This window comes from Melanostigma gelatinosum (assembly GCF_949748355.1).
Source record: "Melanostigma gelatinosum genome assembly, chromosome: 13".
Taxonomy (NCBI): Eukaryota; Metazoa; Chordata; class Actinopteri; order Perciformes; family Zoarcidae; genus Melanostigma; species Melanostigma gelatinosum.
This window is the reverse complement of record NC_136646.1, coordinates 3,850,690-3,870,733: the sequence shown is the minus strand read 5'-3', so window position 1 is coordinate 3,870,733 and position 20,044 is coordinate 3,850,690. Positions and strand designations below refer to the sequence as shown.

Genomic DNA, 20,044 nt, shown 5'->3' with positions numbered 1-20,044 from the left:
TTCCCCAATTGATGTCTCTAAATTGCCCGTAGGTGTGGATGTGAGTGTGATTGGTTCTCTCTATTTAGCCCCGTGATAATCTGGCGATCTTTCCAGGATGAGCCCTGCCTTTGGATCAGCTGGGATCGGTTCCAGCCCCCCCGCAACCCTGAACAGGATAATGATGGATGGATGGAATGCAATTTGCATAAATCAGAACTAGCAGACTGCTCTGTGGAAGCCAAATTCTCCCTCGGGGCCGTAAAAGCTTTACTCTAAAATGATATGTATGGATGGTTTGCAGTTGTGTATACTGTATATAAAAATGAGATATGAAAGAGAATGTATTTAGCATCAGACATGTAGAAATACATTCAAAGAGTTAACAAAATGAGGGAAGAAAAGAGCAATACAACTGCCGACACAAAGTAAAGAGCAGATATGGAAAAATAGGAAACATCTGATAATAACGCCTATTGCCTGTGTCTAACTAGATCACTGCCAAGTACCTCACGGGTGTGTGAGAGTGTGTAGAATCAGGCAGATGTGAAGAGGGACGGAAAGAGACATGCTGAATATTGATGGCATGAATGGAAGTCACTCACCAAACAGGCTGCTCTCTGTGAAGCTCTGCTAGTTCTGATTCTTTATTCAATGCTCTTTAATTTAACTTCTGAATCATCCAAATCAATCATGAGTGTGAAGTATCCTCCTCTGTTAAGCCTCGGTGTCGGAGTTTAATTCTGCAGCCCTGCCTGGGGGTTGGAAAGGTCTGCATTTGGTGCTAAAATGTAAGACTTGCATGTTTGCCTCATCTGTTATTGTCAGTTGGCCTCTGGTTGTGGATGGAGATGGAAAGCTTTCAACAGCTCACCACATGAAAATGTGTTGCCCCACGTTGAGCCTCTAAACGCTGGTCAGCTACAGTAACTCCTTGCTCCTGTAGTTGGCAGAGAGGGTTTTGTTCTTCTGTCTTTTTTGTTCATCAGCAAAACTGTGTATTGCATTTCTAATGCATTTTATTTGTTTGTCCTGCAACACCTTTTCTTAAAGTGTCTTGACACTGCTTAGGCCGGTTAGGTGTTCGAGATGAGAAATAAAAACACCGCCTGCTGACCAATCAGAGCTCAGTACGTGGATCATTGTAATATTACACATATACAAAGAAGTTCAAGTTATAATAAACACTAAAAGCAACTCAGTTTGAATTGACAAATACAGAAAGGTCAGCTGGCAATACATTTATAGATTTGATAATATCACTGCCCATCTGGAGCGCGATAGATCTGACTATAATTACATGTGATTGGTCGGATGCTGCAACCACCGCCCCTTTTATGCTAACACGCTCACAGCCAGATTGAGAAACCCTGGTTGATTTAACAACTTGAAAACTAGCTTGGTAGATCTGTTTAGCAGGATCGCTGTTGTTGATCGGTTAGCGAAGCTAGATGACCGAAAGATAGCCTGAGTATGTTGAACTCGCTTGTTAGTACAAGGTACAGGGTTATTCTCCTTTTAATTATGCTGATTGAAGCTGGTTTGACAAAAAAAGGTGATGTGAGTTAAGTCCCTGAGTGTTCTGGGCTTAAGGCCTTAGGGGGGCATCTTTTCAATGCAACTTTTATCATCCAGTCATTCCAATACACATTAACTATCAAGTTTGTATGCCCCGAAAAGAGATGTTTCCCACATTGGAATAGGAATTTCTCAAACAAAGATCGCCATCATCTTCCACCCACATGGGAGTGTCTCTCCTGAGGACAGCAAAGAGAAGAGAGGGGAAAGCAGGGCTGGAGCCCGGCTGAGACCTGCTGCCTGAGCCCTGTTACGTTACTGCTGATGAATACACAACATTTCCTGATTCGGCTGCTTCAAAATAAAAGCTTTTAAATAACAATAACGGAAGACTTGCTCCACTTCATGACAGATCGTTTACTGAGACATATTTATACTCCCAAGGACATGATCATCTATTTTCAATTTAATAACAGCATGTTCAGACTCCTGGAGGCCAAGTCTAACCTTAGCATGCGGACCAGTGCTGGTATTCCTCCAGACTTGAATATCGCCAACAGTCCCTCCTTTTGGTGTGACAGGCTGTGCAGCACGCTGGCCGCACAACGGGCTGTCTCCATGTCAACTGCCGTCGTCATGGCGCGCACCACGGCTCCCACCATTGTTGGAGATTGCACCAGCACCCGGCGACTGGCCTCTTTACGGGTCAGCTGGTTAACTATCATGGCCGCCTTGTTCACCACAATCTAGAGAATAGAGAAAATAGAATGTGAGTGTGTCTGAAAGCTCATTTGGTGAATTCTTAATTATTCAGTTTGACAGCAACATACCGGATCTTCGTCCGCCAGCAGCTTGGTGAGCTCTGGTACCGCCCTGGTGGCCAGCTCTGCGTCATCCTGGTAGTTTATCAGGTGAACTATAGCCGTCTTTAGCAGCTGGGAGGGTTCAGCCAGAAGTTGTACGTTGCTCTGCTGTGAAGGATCTGATTGGACGGGCATGGCCTCCTCCCCCTCCACAAGAGTCTCTGGGAACATGGCGGCCCTGACACGCTGAGCCCGGGTTAGTGAGTACTGATTGTCTAAATCTGTCATAGGGGGATAGAGAGAGAATATGAGGCTGCCAGTTGTGTGTGTGTGTGTGTGTGTGTGTGTGTACAAATAAGCCCCTAAGCGAGCCCCTTACAAACAGGTAGCTACTAGTTCGAGAGCCTGGTTACAATCCATCCTTGGTTGGTAGAAGGTGACTGATCAGTAGGATAGGTCACTTCAAGCAGCACCATGTTAGCAGCTCGGTAAAGCTGCGGCTTTGAGCTAATGTCAGCATGCTGCATAATATACACTCAGCATAACATGCAAACATACTGAGTTCATTGTTTTAGCATCGTGACATTTGCTGATTAGCAAAAAACATAAACTTATCTGAATGTCATTATTTGTTGAACCAAGTATTGGACAACTGAAACTTGGGAGGTTACCAAAGTCATCCTGAGGGGAAGATGAATGTCTTTATGTTTTCATGGTAATCCATCCAATAGTTGGAGAGATACTTCACTCTGAACCAAACATTCTGACCTCAGGGTAGCACAAACGTCCGAGGATCACCAGCGTTCTGAGAATACATTGGAATTCAATGGCAATCCATTTAATTTGTGTGGAGATAGTTCAGCCTACATACATTGCCATGCTGCTGTTGTAGGTAGCACTTTTTCAGTTTCATTTCACAATAGATATTTGAGGAACATTCTTCTGGAAACCCACTAATCACTCACTTGATGCGCCTTTGAAATGCTTTTTAGTTCCAAACAGTGTTTGAACCTTTTGAATGCAGAACTTGATGTAGTTAATTAGGGTAATAAGTATGCATTCATTTATTTAAGATTTACAAAATGAAGCAGTGCGATAATTGCCAAGATTAACTGAGCAGAATAGAACCATCTGCTGTTGAACCTGAGGATGATTATTGTGTACACCAACTGGGTGGTGAAATGAGATTCCTGTTGAGCCTCAGGTTCTATCATCATTAGAGATATTTTGTAGTCATGCCTAAGGAGGAAAAAGTGCTTCATAGATGATTTAATCATCTCAGGGCTGATGCCAATGTATGAAGGTTGTGAATTTAACCTTATTCGTCTCATTCTTACTACTTGTGAAGGAGGAAAATGAAGGGCATGTTGTTGAAAAAACAAATGCTGCAGCCTGTGACCTATATGACTTTTAGACTTTTCCTAGATTGAAGGACATCTCTCTCCTTGAAACTGTGAACTTGGCCGTGGAACCCGCAGCGGAGTTTACAGATCTGCTGTTGATGAAAACCATGTCACCACGTAGAGGTCAAACTGGTCCTGAAAATCCTGCAAGGAGATGTTCTGAACCAATCAGACCAGGAGACCACCGTGACATCAAACATGGTCCAGTGTATTCTGAACTCTGGTGGGGATGTAGACAATGCTGGTGGAATTTAGCTCAAATATATTTCAGTTTTGTTTGATTGAAATCATAAAAAACGATCCGATTGTTTTGTCATGTGTCTGCTGATGACCTTATACAATTCCTGTACTGCATTTTTTTTTGTTCATCGGGGGGAATTTATACAGACACAACAAAAATTCTCTGGGAAAATAATATGGCCGGCATCTTAGCATTAAACAAATTCTAACATCAAGGGGATGCTGTTCATCAACTTTGCCTACATTTGAGCACCAAGCATAATTGATGTGAACACAGTCTGCCTCCCCTCTTCTTACAGAGTCTTGTATGACAGTCCGCCCATCAGGTGCAATAGCCTGATTCAGGAAGTTAAGATGAAGCCAGGTTTCTGTAACGATGTATGCACAATGCTCTCTGATTTCCCATTTTCATAGCCAGCAGTCGTATTACATCCATCTTATTGTCTAGCGACCGGACATTAGCCAGGAGCACCTAACGTTGGGTATCTTTGGGTTCTAGCTGTTAAGCTCTTATTCCGGCTGTCTTTTCTCTCTTTCTGGGGCAGTCACACCACTTTCAATGGCGTATGGTTCGGCCGGTCTGGTTGAGTGGTCTGAGATTTTGTGAGCGGGAATTTTCCCGTGATTCCACTGCACTAAATCATTCCTCGCACTTTCTTTTCTCATGTCGATGAGGGTATTTTTGTTATAAATGTAGTGAAGTCAATGAGAGCTACACGCCCCCATATCTGCACGTGTTTCTATTGCCATAGAGGCCTATTTTGGGCTGGTCATGTGATCTTTGGCGTGCTGAAACCAGGCATCAAAACATCTTGCCACAATATTTCTGCTTTGAAAGCTCGATACTGTGTTGAGTAGTCTTCTTTCAGAATAACATTCCTGTGGTTAAGTTTCTTGAGTCTGCCTCCTGCCACCTTCTTAGACAGCCTCAGTTAATAGACCTTCAACTACTTTCATTTGTTAGGCTAGTAGAAATTATTCTCTTTCAAACTTCCCCTTCAAAAACCTCTTTGCCACATCGGATTCTTTAGTGAACCTGTTTTCAGAGGAGTGTGTGTTTAGTCCCCAGTGGCTGTAGTGAATAACATTTTATGCTAACCTATAGCTTATAGGACGGAGAGCCAGAGAGTTCACAATAGAGGATGCTATTATAGCTTAGTTGTTCCACCGTTGCACCATTCGCTTTGATTTAACGTCCTCTGTTGGAGTAAAAACTGCTCCTAAAAGCCGTTCAACTGTCCGCCATTAACCATGAAAAAAATAACCTGTATTTCTGCTTCGTACGTGTTGTGGAAGTCACCACAGATATCCCGGGAAACTAAACGCCGTCATGTCTGGGTTCATAATGTTGTCCAGAGGAGCTCCATGGATTTTATCGAGCTGTATTCACGTCGCTGTTTACTACAGCTGTATGAACACAAACTAAACAGATTTGGCTGTGATTTAAAGGCAATAAACCGACAAAAAGGGACTCCGAAATAACTACATAATGATGCCGATTTGTACTTGTCGTCTCCGTGCATAGACTTTGTATGTAATCTACTCGCGCGAATAATTCGCGACGTGTTTGGTGTGAACGCAGCATTAGAAAGAAACTTATAACGTAACTTTTTGTATCAATTGCCTGTAGTTGGAGTTTAGATTAGCTAACATGAAAAGATAAAAAATAAGCTCAAACCTTTATGCCAATAACCATGCATTGGTTAGCAATGAGCAATGAGCACTTGCTAACCTGGTTGACCTTCACTTGATAACTTACAGTAAATACAGTATTTAAACTTATTCTAACTATGAAGCAAGGACTCTCTGGCTGTGCGTACGCGGATCTCGAGAACCGCTTATCCGATATGTGTTTTGCTGGGGGCCCAAGAATGTGAAGTGTCAAATTAGATGGTGGTGCTATAACAACAAACTTTACAGTTTGGCCTGACAGGCCAAACTGTAACGTTTGTTGTTATAGCACCACCATTACGATTACGATTTAAAAGTGACACTTTTAAATCGTAATTCTCAGAAACTCAGAAACTTTTCCTGGATTCTGTGGGTCCAGACAAATCTATCCATATTGGCCACACCTATTTCCGTCTGGATCAATTTTCAATCATCGTATTATGAAGCAAGGAGTCTCTGTCCATCTGTCCGTCCGTGTATTGCTGGGGATCCAAGGATGTGCAGTGTCGAAGTTGGTGCAATTTAAACATGCGACGCATTCAATGTAAATTAACTTTGAATAAACAAGCAACAGCACTCTGTGTAGCAGCGGGTGCTCTCCGAGTCTACCATGTTTTCTGTTTACTACGTTAGCAAAATGAATGCACTTGAGAAATTTACTTTAAATGCAGGTTAGATATTTATTGCAAAATATATTTAGCAAGGGCAAAGCTTCAGCTCACATAAAATAATAATACTACTCATGATTTCATACTTTCAATTCTTTGGTTATACTCATTTGTTTAGATGCCGAGTCCGCTCGGTTGGAGCTGGCTTTCAAGGGTGCGATGAAAAGTTATTTTTTGGAGTTGTCAGGGGCGAGGGTCTGGCCAGACCCTCCTCGCTCCTGCCTGCTCGGCAAACGACGCCTGCTCGGCAAACGACACCCGTTCAGCGATCTTCGAGGCTCAGTACAAAGTCTCAACGGCGGATGTGGTTCTTTCGTTGTCCAGTTATTAAAGTTGAGCAGGGAGGATAGGTGGTTCTTCGTCTTTCAATCTTTGCTCACGAAGGGCCGTCTTCTTATTTCTTTGTTCTTCCTTCTCACTTGGATCTTCCTTCTCACTTAGCTCTTCCTTCTCACTTGGATTCTTCCTTCTCACTTGGATCTTCCTTCTCACTTGGATTCTTCCTTCTCACTTGGATCTTCCTTCTCACTTGGCTCTTCCTTCTCACTTGGATTCTTCCTTCTTACTTGGTTCTTCCTTCTCACTTGGTTCTCTCTTCTCACTTGGTTCTCTCGTCCTTGCGTCTTACTTCCCTCGTGCTTCTCGCGTCTTGCTTCTCTCGTCTTTCTTCTTTGCTCACAAAGGGCCGTCTTCTTCTCTCTTCTTTCTTTTCTTCTTTCTCGCTTCTCGATTCTTTTCTTCTTTCTTGCTTCTCGATTATTTTCTTCTTTCTTTTCTTCATTCTTGAGCAAAGACGAAGTCCACCGATGCGTCTGTCGAGCGAAGTCCAGGGTCCTCTCAGGTGGAGCACTAGGATGGCTCTTACGACGTTATCCTCTCGTCTGTTAGCGGGTCACTTCTTTTATAATACCTTTGGGTTATCTTGACCCCCCCCCCCTTTCTCACTCGGCCCCTGATCCATTCTTCATCATAATGTTTGTGTGCTTATGCAGTGGATGTGTGGAAATCACCTTGCCTTCCATAGGCTTGATCTTGCAATCCTAACGTCTCTGCATTCTTCACTTCCCCTTTTCTCACACACATTTCTAACTCAGATTGGTTATCATCATCATGGTTACAGTTGTTAATCGCTTTATTTAGCACACGCTTGCTTATAAAATAATCATTGATTTCATCCTTCCTCATTATTATGCTTTTTTCCTTCTTTCTTTTCTTCTCTTCTCAATGGCCGTTATTTCCACATCCCTTCAGGATTTCACATTCCCCTCACCCTGCTTACTTCCTCAATTTAAACACTCACACAAACTTCACTCTTTCTCAGATACACCTATTATTATTATTATCAGGTTGACATTTGTTAAAATCACTTTACATTTGTTATGTAATACATGCTTGCTTTAAAATAATCATTAGATTTCATCTTTTAACTCTTAATTTTTACGCTTTTGGTCCCTTTAACCTAATTTATAGGCCCACCATATATTCCTCATTTAAGGCTGGTCCTGGGATCTCAACTCTTTTTGACACCCCCTTCTTGAGGTCTCAGGCTGCCGCCCCCTGCACGTTGTCTTCCAACCTGAACTCGTCTTCACCCGGGGCAGTGATGACAAGCCCGTCGTCTTTAAGCATGACCTCGTCTTCGCCCTTTGGTGAAGAAGGTGCTGATCCCCTCTCCCAGCTGTCGAGCACCCACACATCTTTAATCCCTGTAGAAGATATCGCAGGAAGGTGTCCTTCTTGTCTTTCTTCTTTCGTGCTTCTTCCAGGGTTGTCACTTGGGCTAACACGTTCGGGTCCAGTATGGTGTTCGGAGAGAGGGAAGCGGGGATAGGGGCGGGGCAGGGCAAGGTGTCTTCTTCTGGCTTCTGCTAGCCCTTCATGGGCTACACAAAGATTTCATTAATTATTACTTTTATAGCGCTTTTTTAAGCATAGCAAGCTTAGCCGCTTTTTTAAGCATAGCAAGCTTAGCCGGGGGTAGTCTTATTCTCATTCTTAAGGCCCCCCCTCTGAATTGGAGCGCCTCGTGAAGCGCCTTGCAGCCAGGGAATCTAGCCATGGAGAAGTCAACACCATACGGAGGGTTGTGTTTGTCCTGGGCTCTCGGGTCCACTTCTTCTTGGGAAAAGGGGCTCATACATCATGATCCATGCTGCTATCGCGATCGATGATTCAGAACCCACCCAGTACATGGCGACAGTTGTTCCCCAACCTAGACCCCAAAGAGCAATGGCGCTGCTCTTGAGGAGCCAATGCCCTCTTCCTCTTTTTTGCATAGCCATGGTCACAACCACGAGATATGCTAGCTCTGCCACTGCCATTGTTGCCTCGAAGATGATTGACACTGGTTTCATCGGTTGGTAGAGAACCCCAGTGATGTCGATTCCCAGCCAGATGCTCACCATTCCTCCTTTCACTAGGCCGAATCGGGTGGAGTCGATGTTGACTCTCCCCAAGAGGTAAGTCGTGAACCAGGACAGGGTAATCCACATTGACCCTCGGTAGATGTTTTCAATCCCCATTTTCAGACACCCTACGACTAGGGCCAGCATTCTCAGTGGCTGGTGTCCCATACAGCAGTAGAAGAACCATATGATTTCAAGGACCCAAAAGTCCAGCCTGGTTAACCTGATTACAGCTGCGGGTTCTGCGTCAGAGGAGTTTTGGAAATCTTCCGTTATACTCGCTCCGAATGTGGTTAGTTCTGGGGGCTTGGTAGTTGTGATGTTGTTGACTTCTGTCATCTTGGCTTTTGGTAACTTTCTTTCTTTGTTTTAGAGGCTCTTGGTTGGGGTTCCAGGTCTGCAATGGCTGTGGCGCTCCAGTGTCCACCCTTTTAGAGGTGAGTATGCCCCTCCCTTGTCCGTAGGAGGGGCCTCTCCTCTACTTCTCTTTTCTTCCTCGAGTTCTTCTTAAAGCACGAGGCTACAGTAGCTGCAACCCTGCCCTTAATGGCGGCACATGTTACTACGCCTAGTATCACAATTCCAACCATCATCAACAAATAGGGCCAAAGCCAGGAAAACAAAGTCCCCATCCAGCCCTGCACGATCGAGAATCCTTCTCCAATCTTCCCTGCCACTTCTTCAACTACCATTGTGGCAGTCCCGACCATGGAGGCTCCCGTCAATTCGATCCAAGTGCACTCGTGTTCTCGTCGGCCGCTCCCGCAACTTAGCCAGTGTTCCTCTGATGAATAGCACGTCCCATTCCCATATAGGCGATTAGGCCCTATCCACTCAAATCCTTTGTCTTCCTTACCTTCACGTAGGCTCTTCCTGAAGGCGTGGCCCTCAGCTAGAAAAACTGTAGGGTCTGTTACTGGAGGAATGATTTGTCCGTTCACATTTTCCCTGTCTTTCATACGATGGCCCAGGATTAAGTTGGTACAGCTGCTTGTTACTGGTCCTGCTTGTTACTGGTCCTGCTTGTTACTGGTCCTGTTCTCCTCCATTTCTTGTCTTGTCCTTTCTTCCAGGTTACTTCTTGCACATGGGTTTCATACTCATCTCCATAGTGTTTTTGGCAATGGTCCGTCCATCCAGTGAGTTTGGAGAGAACGATTGTTACAGGTTCAACCGTCCAGCATGTCTGGTCGAACCTCTTCGTGGTAGTGTAGGACACCCTAACGTGAGTCAGGGCCCATGGGACACTACCGTAGTGGTACAGTTGCTGCTACCTTATGAATCATCCCGACCCCTCAGGTCGTCTGGGACCGGTCTACTTTCTGTTCCCAGAGTCAGAACTAAACATGGAGAAGCAGCGTTCAGTTTTTCTGGTCCACATATCTGGAACAAAGTCCCAGAAAGCTGCAGGTCTGCTGAGACCCTCAGCTCATTTAAATCAAGATTGAAGACCTTTCTGTTTGCTGCTGCCTTTAATTGAACCACATTCAATTGATATATTAATCAATTTCCTGCATTTCTGCATTTTACTCCTGAATTTTATTTCTTACACTGTTTCTTTAATTGTTTTTAAATCTCCTTTTATTTTGCCTTATGTTTTGATGCTTTTAATGGTTTTATGTGAAGCACTTTGAATTACCTTGTTGTTGAAATGTGCTATACAAATAAACTTGCCTTGCCTTGCCTACAGTATAGCCAGGATGACTCCTAATCCTGTCAACACCGCAACCACTTCAGCCATTAAGCAAAAACATAACCTTTTTCCATTCCGTGGTCGTTGATTTGACTGTCGCTGTCGCTTGCCCTTGTTCCCAATTGAGTTGGGGTTTAGGCTTGTGTTCCACCTAAATTCTTGAACCTTCCCATGTAGAAGTGGGAGATTCATGGTGCGGGAAGTAACAGTGTGGTGACCGGTGGTTCGATCTCTGTAGGCAGATCGTGGCAGCTGGAGCTGTAGCTCGGGGGAGAGTCAGGGTCACTATGAACAATCCTACCCTTCAGGAGCTGGTGATATAGTACCGATGGGTGTCGGGCAATCCTGAGGTCCAGCCCCCTCCACACCCATTTGTAATAGGTGACTACCAACGAGAAGGGGCGTGGGAGGGGTCCAATGCAATCTCCGTCTGCGCTCAAACCTAGCCAGGCGTACCGCTTTTTGTCTTGTGGGTAGGCGAGGTTCTGGACTTGAGCGAGAGCTGCGTATAATGGCTGACCGTCCTCCATCTGGAGCTCCGTCACTTTAGCCCACAAATCTGATCGGTTCAGCTGCGGGTGCATCCAATTACGTGTCTTGGTATATGGCAAATCCGTCATCCGCAGGCCCGGCTCCGGATTGAGTGGGTCCTTGCTCGGCAGGCAGTAACCCACAGTATGCAACTCTATGTCTTGATTCTCAATGACGCATCGGTCTTTGTTATTTCTGTGGAGGGCTGTTGTGCGCTGCATGGTCGGGCTGTTGGTCCAAATAAAATTTTCTCCCAGCCAGATGTCGACATATTCGTCTTGCAAATAATCATCATAGTTAGGGCCCCATCGGAGTTTGAGCGTTTTTCCACCTCTTGTTAGGAAAGCAGTATTGAGGATCCAGGGTGACGAGTAAGGGCAACAGATGACCGGCTGCATCAACCATGGAAAGGTCCACCTGACCCTGGCTCTGTCATACTGGAGATCCCATCCTGTCCGAACGGTTTTATGCCAGTTGGCCTTCCCTGGGGACCGAAGGTCTGGGGAGTGACTATATTCTCCATTGTTGCAGAAATAGGCGCCTGATCCACAGAAACCCTTGCAGTATGCAAAATCTCTCCTACTCTCCGGCTGGGGAGTAGGAGAGATCCTTTTTCTTTTTCGTCCCTGATTGTGGTATTGGTTTGGCAGTGACATTGTGACGATCAACTTCTATCTTCTTCAACGCCTTCTTTACTCATTTGTACTGTGATCCCTACCTCCACTCTTCAGTCTGTGGAAAGATTTCCGGGAAAGATTTCCCATCAGTCCGCCTTCTGCTTGCCTCCGGCAGATCTTCGTCTGAGGGGCTCAGAGATGGTGCAGAGGGTACCCCAGACTCCCCATGAACTGTTTCAACAGGAGCCGCAGCCCATCCTTCTTCCCACGAGGCTGGTGCCAAGGTTTGTATTGCCTGAAGGAACTTCCTCACCTGCCATCCTTCGGTGATTCCAGCCTGTACCATCTGTCCGCTGCTCTGGAGTAGGGAGCAAGACCCACAGGGGAGCAGCTGGTATCCATTCCATTGGCACACGCAGTCCCCGTGGTTCAGCGCATTCCCCTGTAGATCCCACTGGGTGATGATGATCAACCTAGGCAACGTCTCCATACGGCACGGACCGCAGATGTATGCATCCATAACCTTCACTGGTTTATAGTGCATGTAGTTAAACTCTTCTTTTTCCTGTGACCCGAACTGGTTTCTGGTCCCTGCCAGTAAATAGCTAGGGTGGTCGGCTTTAGGCAGACCACACAGGCGTTCTTAACTTCTTTCCATTGCAACACTTCTATTTCTCCAGAGAGAAATCCCTTCTTTGCGTACCCCAACTTCTTCAGGGCTCTGCCTGCCCAGAGTCCCGTAGTACTCCTTCTCATGGTAACCACCCCTTTGACATTGGCCATTCTGACGTAGGGTGGTAAATCTTGTATGTAGGTGGCCATTCTTGAGTTCCTGATTTTCTCCTAGTACGGAACTGGCTTCAGCTGTCCCACTCCTTGGATTCCTTTTTTCTTCAGTTGAACAGTATTGCTGTCCAGAATCTTGACCACAATGTCGGATTTGTCGTACTTGGCTTTTACTGCAGAGTTAGGTGCACTGACCTGAGCCTTGATCCAAACGCGCTGTCCTACTCGAAGTGGCACTTTTTGCTCGAGCTTGGGTTCTTTAACCTCCAAGCCCCACCCCACCTCCTGTGACGTGAAGGGGTGGCGCATCAGCTCCTCCGCTGGGGAGGGCCTGTCACGTCGGTAGCGGTCGTTCAAAGCCTTGGCAATGTCCAGGGTCTTAGTGCTCCAGTCCCTGGAGTTGGCACTCTTCCCAATCCAACTTTTCACCAATTCAATGGTCCTTTCCACCACCCCGTTTGCCTGGGGAGTGTATGGGGAAGAGTAGATCCTCCTTACCCCATGCTGTTGGCAGCATTGGTCCACCTTGGCATTGCGAAAGTGCGGAACGTTGTCGGTTCTGAGCTCCTTAGGCACTCCTAGGTAGCCACAGACTTGGTCAAGCATGCTAACAACACTGTTTCCGTTAGCTTTCTGCATCGCTGTTGTGGTCACGTATCCCGACATGGAGTCCACAAGCACCAACAGGTATTTTTCTCCGCCCTTCCCTGGTACCCCTAGGGGTCCTGCCACATCCATGCAGATAGATCCCCAGGGTACGGTACTTTTAATGGTGAGTCCTCCCACCCTTTGTCCGCTCCTTCCTGCGTTGTATCGACCACACAACTCACAGTCTCTTAGGATTCTTCGGACTTCTCTTTCAGGAATCCAGAGACGCTGCTTTTCCAGTTCCCTTCGCATTGGAACGGTGCCTGCATGTCCTAGTGCTCCATGCACTGCCTGCACCACCTCTTCCACGCTGTCTTCTGGGACTACCCTTCCTTTGGGCAGTTCTTCCCACTTCTCGATCCCAACAAAGACAGCTTGTCTCATCTGGACGAAACGATCCACTTCTTCATTTCCTTCCCAGTGAGTTTCTACTTGTGTGTGGGCTCTCTGGTGCACCACTTCAAGCTCCATTATTTGCCGCAATTCTGCTATTTTCCTCCATAGGTTCTCGTGAGCTACTTTCTTGCTTTTAGTGCTCTCGAACCCATTTTCTTTCCATATGGACAGGTCTTCGTTAAGGGCCTGAGCACAGTAATAACTGTCAGTTATCACTCTGGCTCGCCTTACCTTTCTCCGCTCTAATTCGAGCAGACCTTCCAATATTTCTGTTACTTCCTCGGTCTGGGCACTGCCGGGGACTTGGCCTCTTTGCCTGGATCGCGCCCTCTCTTTGTGTTTGAGAATTAAGCCCCACTTGAGACTACTACCTTTGGCATGTTCTATCTATATCTCTTGCAGCTTTCTTTGAGCTCTTCTTGGTATCTAGGCCCTCCTTCTCTCATCAGTTTCTTTCTGAACCGAGTGATATGAGGTTTCAGATGTGAGTTGGTTAAGACCACTAATCCATGGCTGTCTATGTCCCAGGGCTCTCCGAAATGGTTGAAGGCGGTTAACCCCGTCTGATTCGCATACTTTCTGGCGCCTTCGGGCATTTTCTTTAACTTTGGAAGGTGATCTTCCTGGCTCGGGGCTTTGGTGTGCTTCTTTTTAGTTTTCTCTTTTTTGTGCCGCTCCGGTTCTGGTCCCTCTCTGGTCCGTCTCTGGTCCTTCTCTGGTCCGTCTCTGCTTCTCTGGTCCGTCTCTGGTCCTTCTCTGGTCATTCTCTGGTCCGTCTCTGGTCCGTCTCTGGTTCTCTGGTCCGTCTCTGGTCCTGTAGGACCTTTCGCACTACAGCGGGAGTCCCTAGTATGAAGGAAGACGGGTGCGCTTGGTACCCCCCGCTACTGCTCAGCGGTGATTCGTTCTCCACGTCCTCGTCTGTCTCTTCTTCTTCTTTCTCCCCTTCGGACTGGACAGGTCCTTCTCTGGTCCATCTCTGGTTCTCTGGTCCGTCTCTGGTCCTTCTCTGCTCCATCCCTGGTTCTCTGGTCCGTCTGCTTCTCTTGCATCTTGGACTTTGTCTTTGTTGTCTCGAGTTGCCGTCCTCCCAAAGACTCTCGTCGCACGTTGAGTAAGGGATGGGGTCAGGCTCTGGCCCCTCTACAGGTCGGATGATTCTGGTCGATACTCCCCGTCGCCTGCGGCTTCTCCTGTGCTGGCTTGTAAATACCACGAACAGCTTTGATGCGTGGATGTCTCGCAATCGGACTTCACTGAGCGTTGGGCAGCGTTACTTTCTACCCAAGTCTCTTTTCCTGGGGTCCTTCGTACACGAACGACAGCCTCTCTCGGCTGCCGGGGTTCTCCTTCTTGTTGCATAATGCATGAATTATTACATTTTCATGAAAAAAGTTCAACTCCTAGATTTTGTAATACCACTGCAATATATTATAATGTATTACATTATGATGGGAAATTGTTTTTTACAAAATTCAAATTACAAAATGTATACATAATGTATAACAAGGTAATTCAAAGTGCTTCACATAAAACCATTAAAAGCATCAAAACACAAGGCAAAAGAAAAGGAGATTTCAAAAACAATTAAAAAACAGTGTAAGAAATAAAATGCAGTAGTAAAATGCAGAAATGCAGGAAATTGATTAATATATTAATTGAACGTGGTTCAATTAAAGGCAGCAGCAAACAGAAAGGTCTTCAATCTTGATTTAAATGAGCTGAGGGTCTCAGCAGACCTGCAGCTTTCTGGGACTTTGTTCCAGATATGTGGAGCAGAAAAACTGAACGCTGCTTCTCCATGTTTAGTTCTGACTCTGGGAACAGAAAGTAGACCGGTCCCAGACGACCTGAGGGGTCGGGATGGTTCATAAGGTAGCAGCAGATCAGAGATGTATTTTGGCCATTCAGTGCTTTGTAAACCAACAGCAGGATTTTAAAGTCAATTCTTTGTTGGACAGGAAGCCAGTGCAAAGACCTCAGAACTGGAGTGATGTGGTCCACCCTCCTGGTCTTAGTGAGGACTCGAGCTGCAGCGTTCTGAATCAGCTGCAGCTTTCTGACGGATTTTTTACAGAGACCTGTAAACACACCGTTACAGTAGTCCAGTCTGCTGAAGATAAATGCGTGGACATGTTTTTCCAAATCCTGTTGAGACATAAGTCCTCTAATCCTTAATATATTCTTCAGGTGATAGTAGGCTGATTTAGTAATTGTCTTGATATGGCTGTTCAGGTTGAGGTCTGAATCCATAACTACACCTAGATTTCTGGCTTGGTTTGTGGGTTTTAACATCAGTGACTGAAGCTGAGCGGTGATTTTCAATTGTTCGTCCTTGGTACCAAAAACAATTACTTCTGTTTTATCTTTGTTTAATTGAAGAAAATTCTGGCACATCCAGTTGTTGATTTGTTCAATGCAGTTACCCAGCCCTTGTATGGGATTATAGTCCCCTGGTGACAGTTATGTAGATTTGTGTGTCGTCTGCATAATTATGATAACACACTTTGTTGTTTTCCATAATCTGAGCTAGTGGAAGCATGTAGATGTTGAACAGAGGAGGCCCCAGTGTTGAACCTTGGGGAACACCACATGTCATTTTAGTCAGCTCTGATGTGTAATCAGCTACAGACACAAAGTATTCTCGGCACCAAAGGGCATCTGCTTGCATTGAAGAGAATCATTAAATAAAATAGCAACTCCACCTCCTTTCTTATGCGCTCTTGTTTCACTCATGAAACTGAAGTTGTGAGGTGTTGATTCAATAAGAACAGCTGCACTGTTATCTTGATTTAACCAAGTTTCAGTTAAAAACAAAATGTCCAGTTTGTGCCTAACAATAAAATCATTGATTAAAAATGTTTTTCCTGACAGAGACCTGACATTTAATAAAGCTAAGTTTAATGTGGGTAAAGCTTTCTTTGCCCAATTTATTTGGACAGGCTGACGAGGAATGTATGTTAAGTTTGATAAGTTTGCATGTTTACTGTTGTTTCTTCGCAGCCTCGCCTTTCTTTTTCTATAAACTTGCAAGACAGGAATTGAAACGGCTAGCTGCATACAGGGCCCCGACTTTTCCTGGAGAGTCATTGGTATCATTAGCCTTGTAGCCTGGACCCAGAATATATCAATTATTTCCTCCATCTGGTAGGGGAGACAGCAGACGGTTGTAGAGCCGTCGGGGAGTGTGAAGAGGTGTGTGTTTGGTTCCAGCAATGACCAGCTTTTTCATGTTGTCAGTGAACTCCAGGTGGGGGGAGGATGGGGAGAGTGTGAGAGAGGATTGCGATCCAAAGTATGGACCCGAAATAGCTGGGGAGGGAGGTAAAGACTCCGTGTCTAGGAAGGGTGGGGAAAGTGGGAGATTGGAGGCGAAGGCGGTCAAAGCCTTGTTATCATGGATAATCCCACCAGGATGTCAATCTGAATCAAAATTCACAGCAACCAATTAGTTTTCTCTCTAAACTTGTATTGGAATTTGTTCAGTTCTTATGTGAGGAGAAATATTATTTTTCCTTACAGCACAATTTCTAATAATACTACTCGTACAAACTGAACAGTATTGCATAGAAAATCGGGTGGTTGGCCAGTTAAAACATCCAAATGTTTGTTGGGACAGAACCTGCATCTTCACTCCAAGAAAAGGTAAACCTGTTGTTCTGTACTAGGGTATAAAAAGCCTCTTTACTGTCCTGCAAGACGTCTGACGTCAACCCCGCCCAACACCTGTGGAATGAAATGGAACACAAACTGCAATAAAAAGATAATTAATAGTGAAAATGAATTTAAACATTTAAAACACTGAAGTATCGATAAAAGGGGTAAAGGGGTTGACATTTTTACTGGTGTGGTTCTTTTAAGACAATTTATATTAGAATATCTATAATTGAATTCTTACAAAATGCACCATAATATAAGTTTTTTGTGTCGTCTTAAATGTAAACCTTTGGCCCTTATATGGTCACTTTGTGAGGTGCCTACTTGCATATGTGCAAACATCACAGTATATAAGGCACATTGCTGCTAACCATCACTTTTGTCTTCAGTGAATGGCGATTTGCCCACTTGCTGCCTTTCTCCATGGATGGAGTCACCGCTTCAAGAACCTCGGCAATGTTGCCTGCGGTCATCCCTGCTGAGAGAATGGGGTCGGGATTGCGGTGATGATGCTGACAATATCTCACTAGTGTCCGGTACATAAGCCTCCCACAGAAGCTCACTGCCACCATCGCTTCGCCTTGACTTCCAGCTTGTGATGACTACTGCGGTGGGGTGTGTTGGGCTACCAATGACCCCCATCCTGCTTCCACCCAGGGCAGTGAGCTGTCTCCATCATGCTATTTAAACCCCGACTCACCCAGCCCAAGCGGCTTTAGTTTTGCCCCCTCTACCAGACAGCTCTACAGCATTCCTGCTACGCTCAAGGGCATCAGAAGGGGATGGATTATGTAATGATAAAAATGTTTTAACATGTCCTCATTATATTTTCTGTGAGATATGTTGCTGTTAGAAAATTCATTTGTACGGGCGTCTGGATGTTTGAACACATTGACATATTTGTTACAGTACAAAGAGTACAAAGGTCACTTTTCTATCTTATTCAGGACAAACGACCGACGTGTTCTTTCTGCAATCAACTGCTTCTTGTTAGACTAAACATTTATGCCTTAGTCTCCTGTGTGTTATCTGTCTCCTCTGTGCCGGCCGGTATAAATACCTTGTTTTGATTCTGCGTCTCTAGAGCATATTCACAGTTCACTGCAATACGTGGTTGTGTTTGTGTTCTCTGTTTGCAAACATTAAATTGACTTTTTGAAACTTTGATCATTCATCAAGACTCTGTTTTTATGTTAAACACTTTGGATAAAACCAATTTCACTCCTGAACTTTTGAAGGAAATATTCCACAACAATTACCCCTATAGAAACAGGCTGTGTCTGTTGTCCTCACTCACAGCAGACATCAAGGTTTGTCGGATTCTTCAGACCCGCGTTGGATCTCTGCATTCTAAAACCATTGCATTGCCTGCAAGATGTTCTGAATGTTAACCATCAAGCGGTTACAAGAACTGGTTCAGCTGGGTGATTGGATCACCACATGTCTACTTAAAGGTTCATACTTTCAGATCGAGGTGGCTTCTAAACAGGAACCTACGAGTACACAGACTTTTGTTCGGCTAAGTCCTTGATTGACACAGAGTGTAGAGCTTTTAACAAAACATGGCTTTTAACAAAACATGGACTTCTGAGTATTTATTTACTGAAGTCAAAGGTAAAGTTTCGTTTAGTGGAGAACAGATCACAGTGTTGAAGGATTACAATTTAAATCTCCATTACGAGACGAAACACACGGAGAAATAGTAAAACCTGACTGATGCAGAGCGGCACGAACATCTGAGGCTTTGCTAGCTAAGCTGCTAAAGCAACATGCTCAGAAGATGTTGCTTCTCTTTGGATCCACCTCCATCTGTGAACAAACATTCTCCGTGATGGAGTTTAATTAATCCAGATCCAGATCCTCTCTCACTGACCATCACCTGTCAGCTGTCCTTCACATCTCACCTCACACATTCAGCCTGACTTCAGTCACTCGTTCAAGCCCAACACACACTAGAGTTCTCCACCCAACGGAAAAACTGAAAATGAGGTCATTGGACTACAAACAATAGTAATAAAAGTACTAATGTATCATTAAGATGATCCTTGTCAGTGCTTTACTATTATATATGAATATTACATATTTGTATATTTTCTGAATCATTATTCCTGCTGCAGATGTTTCAGGTGGAGCTCATTTTAACTCCTTTATACTCTGTTGTTCAGTTTGGGTAGTTAGGAAAGGTTTGATTATACAATTATAATGTACAAAGTAACTAAAGCTGCCAGACAAATGTAGTGGAGTAAAAAGTACAATATTTCCCTCTGAGATGTAGTGGAATGGAAGTATAAAGTTGAATAAATTGGAAATGTGCACGCAAAGTACCTTGAATTTGTACGAAAGTACAGTACTTAAGCAATTAAGCAAATGGTCTTAGTTATATTCCACCACTGATCATAATATTTACTCTTACCACTCGCAGCTTATCAAAACGATACAATGTCCTTCTTTTTATAAAGAGGTGTCTCATGTGGCCCCTTGGAATAAATAATTGACCACCCCTGACCTAAGATGTGACAATTATGGCCCATAGCTTTTACAGCCCACATATTACTGTATACATTCAGTTGAAGTTTCTTTCTGTACACCATACATAATATATTTGTATTTTGCACATGCATTTGCTTTGCCAGCACCACTGTGTCAACTGAGCTTGAAACAGCCAGCTGTCTCAACTAACAGCCCAAGTGGGAGAGTAACGTTTGTAAGGCAACTTGTTTGTCAGGGCTTATTTCCTAGAGGAGACTTTTATTATGTCCCATGAGTGTGAGGTGATTGGTGAGAAGCAGAGTGAATGAGCATAGAACAAAGGTTCTTCATATTTACTGTGATCGATTATATCACACCATGGAAGTTGGTGTTATATTGAAGACAGATGAATGTCAGAAAAATTGCTTCTTCTGATGGAACAAAACAAGTAATCGTACCTGCATTTACTCACAACAAGCTAAAGGTGTTCACTATGTTATATACTGATCAGTATGTCATACACATCTGAAATAAACACTGGATCAAATGAATATATGTTT

The 20,044-nt window shown here is 44.6% G+C and overlaps 1 protein-coding gene across 1 annotated transcript in view; it reads right to left on the bottom strand.

Annotated features, from left to right (window-relative positions):
• LOC306787038 (junction plakoglobin-like) overlaps window positions 1-20,044 on the bottom strand; it is a 144,366-nt gene that overhangs the window by 41,793 nt on the left and 82,529 nt on the right. Inside the window, exons 4-5 of the mRNA XM_079282038.1 lie at window positions 2,328-2,581; window positions 2,005-2,243 (exon numbers count right to left, since the gene is read on the bottom strand). Coding sequence (XP_079138164.1) covers window positions 2,005-2,243; window positions 2,328-2,581 — 493 coding nt within the window. The remainder of the gene's footprint in view (window positions 1-2,004; window positions 2,244-2,327; window positions 2,582-20,044) is intronic.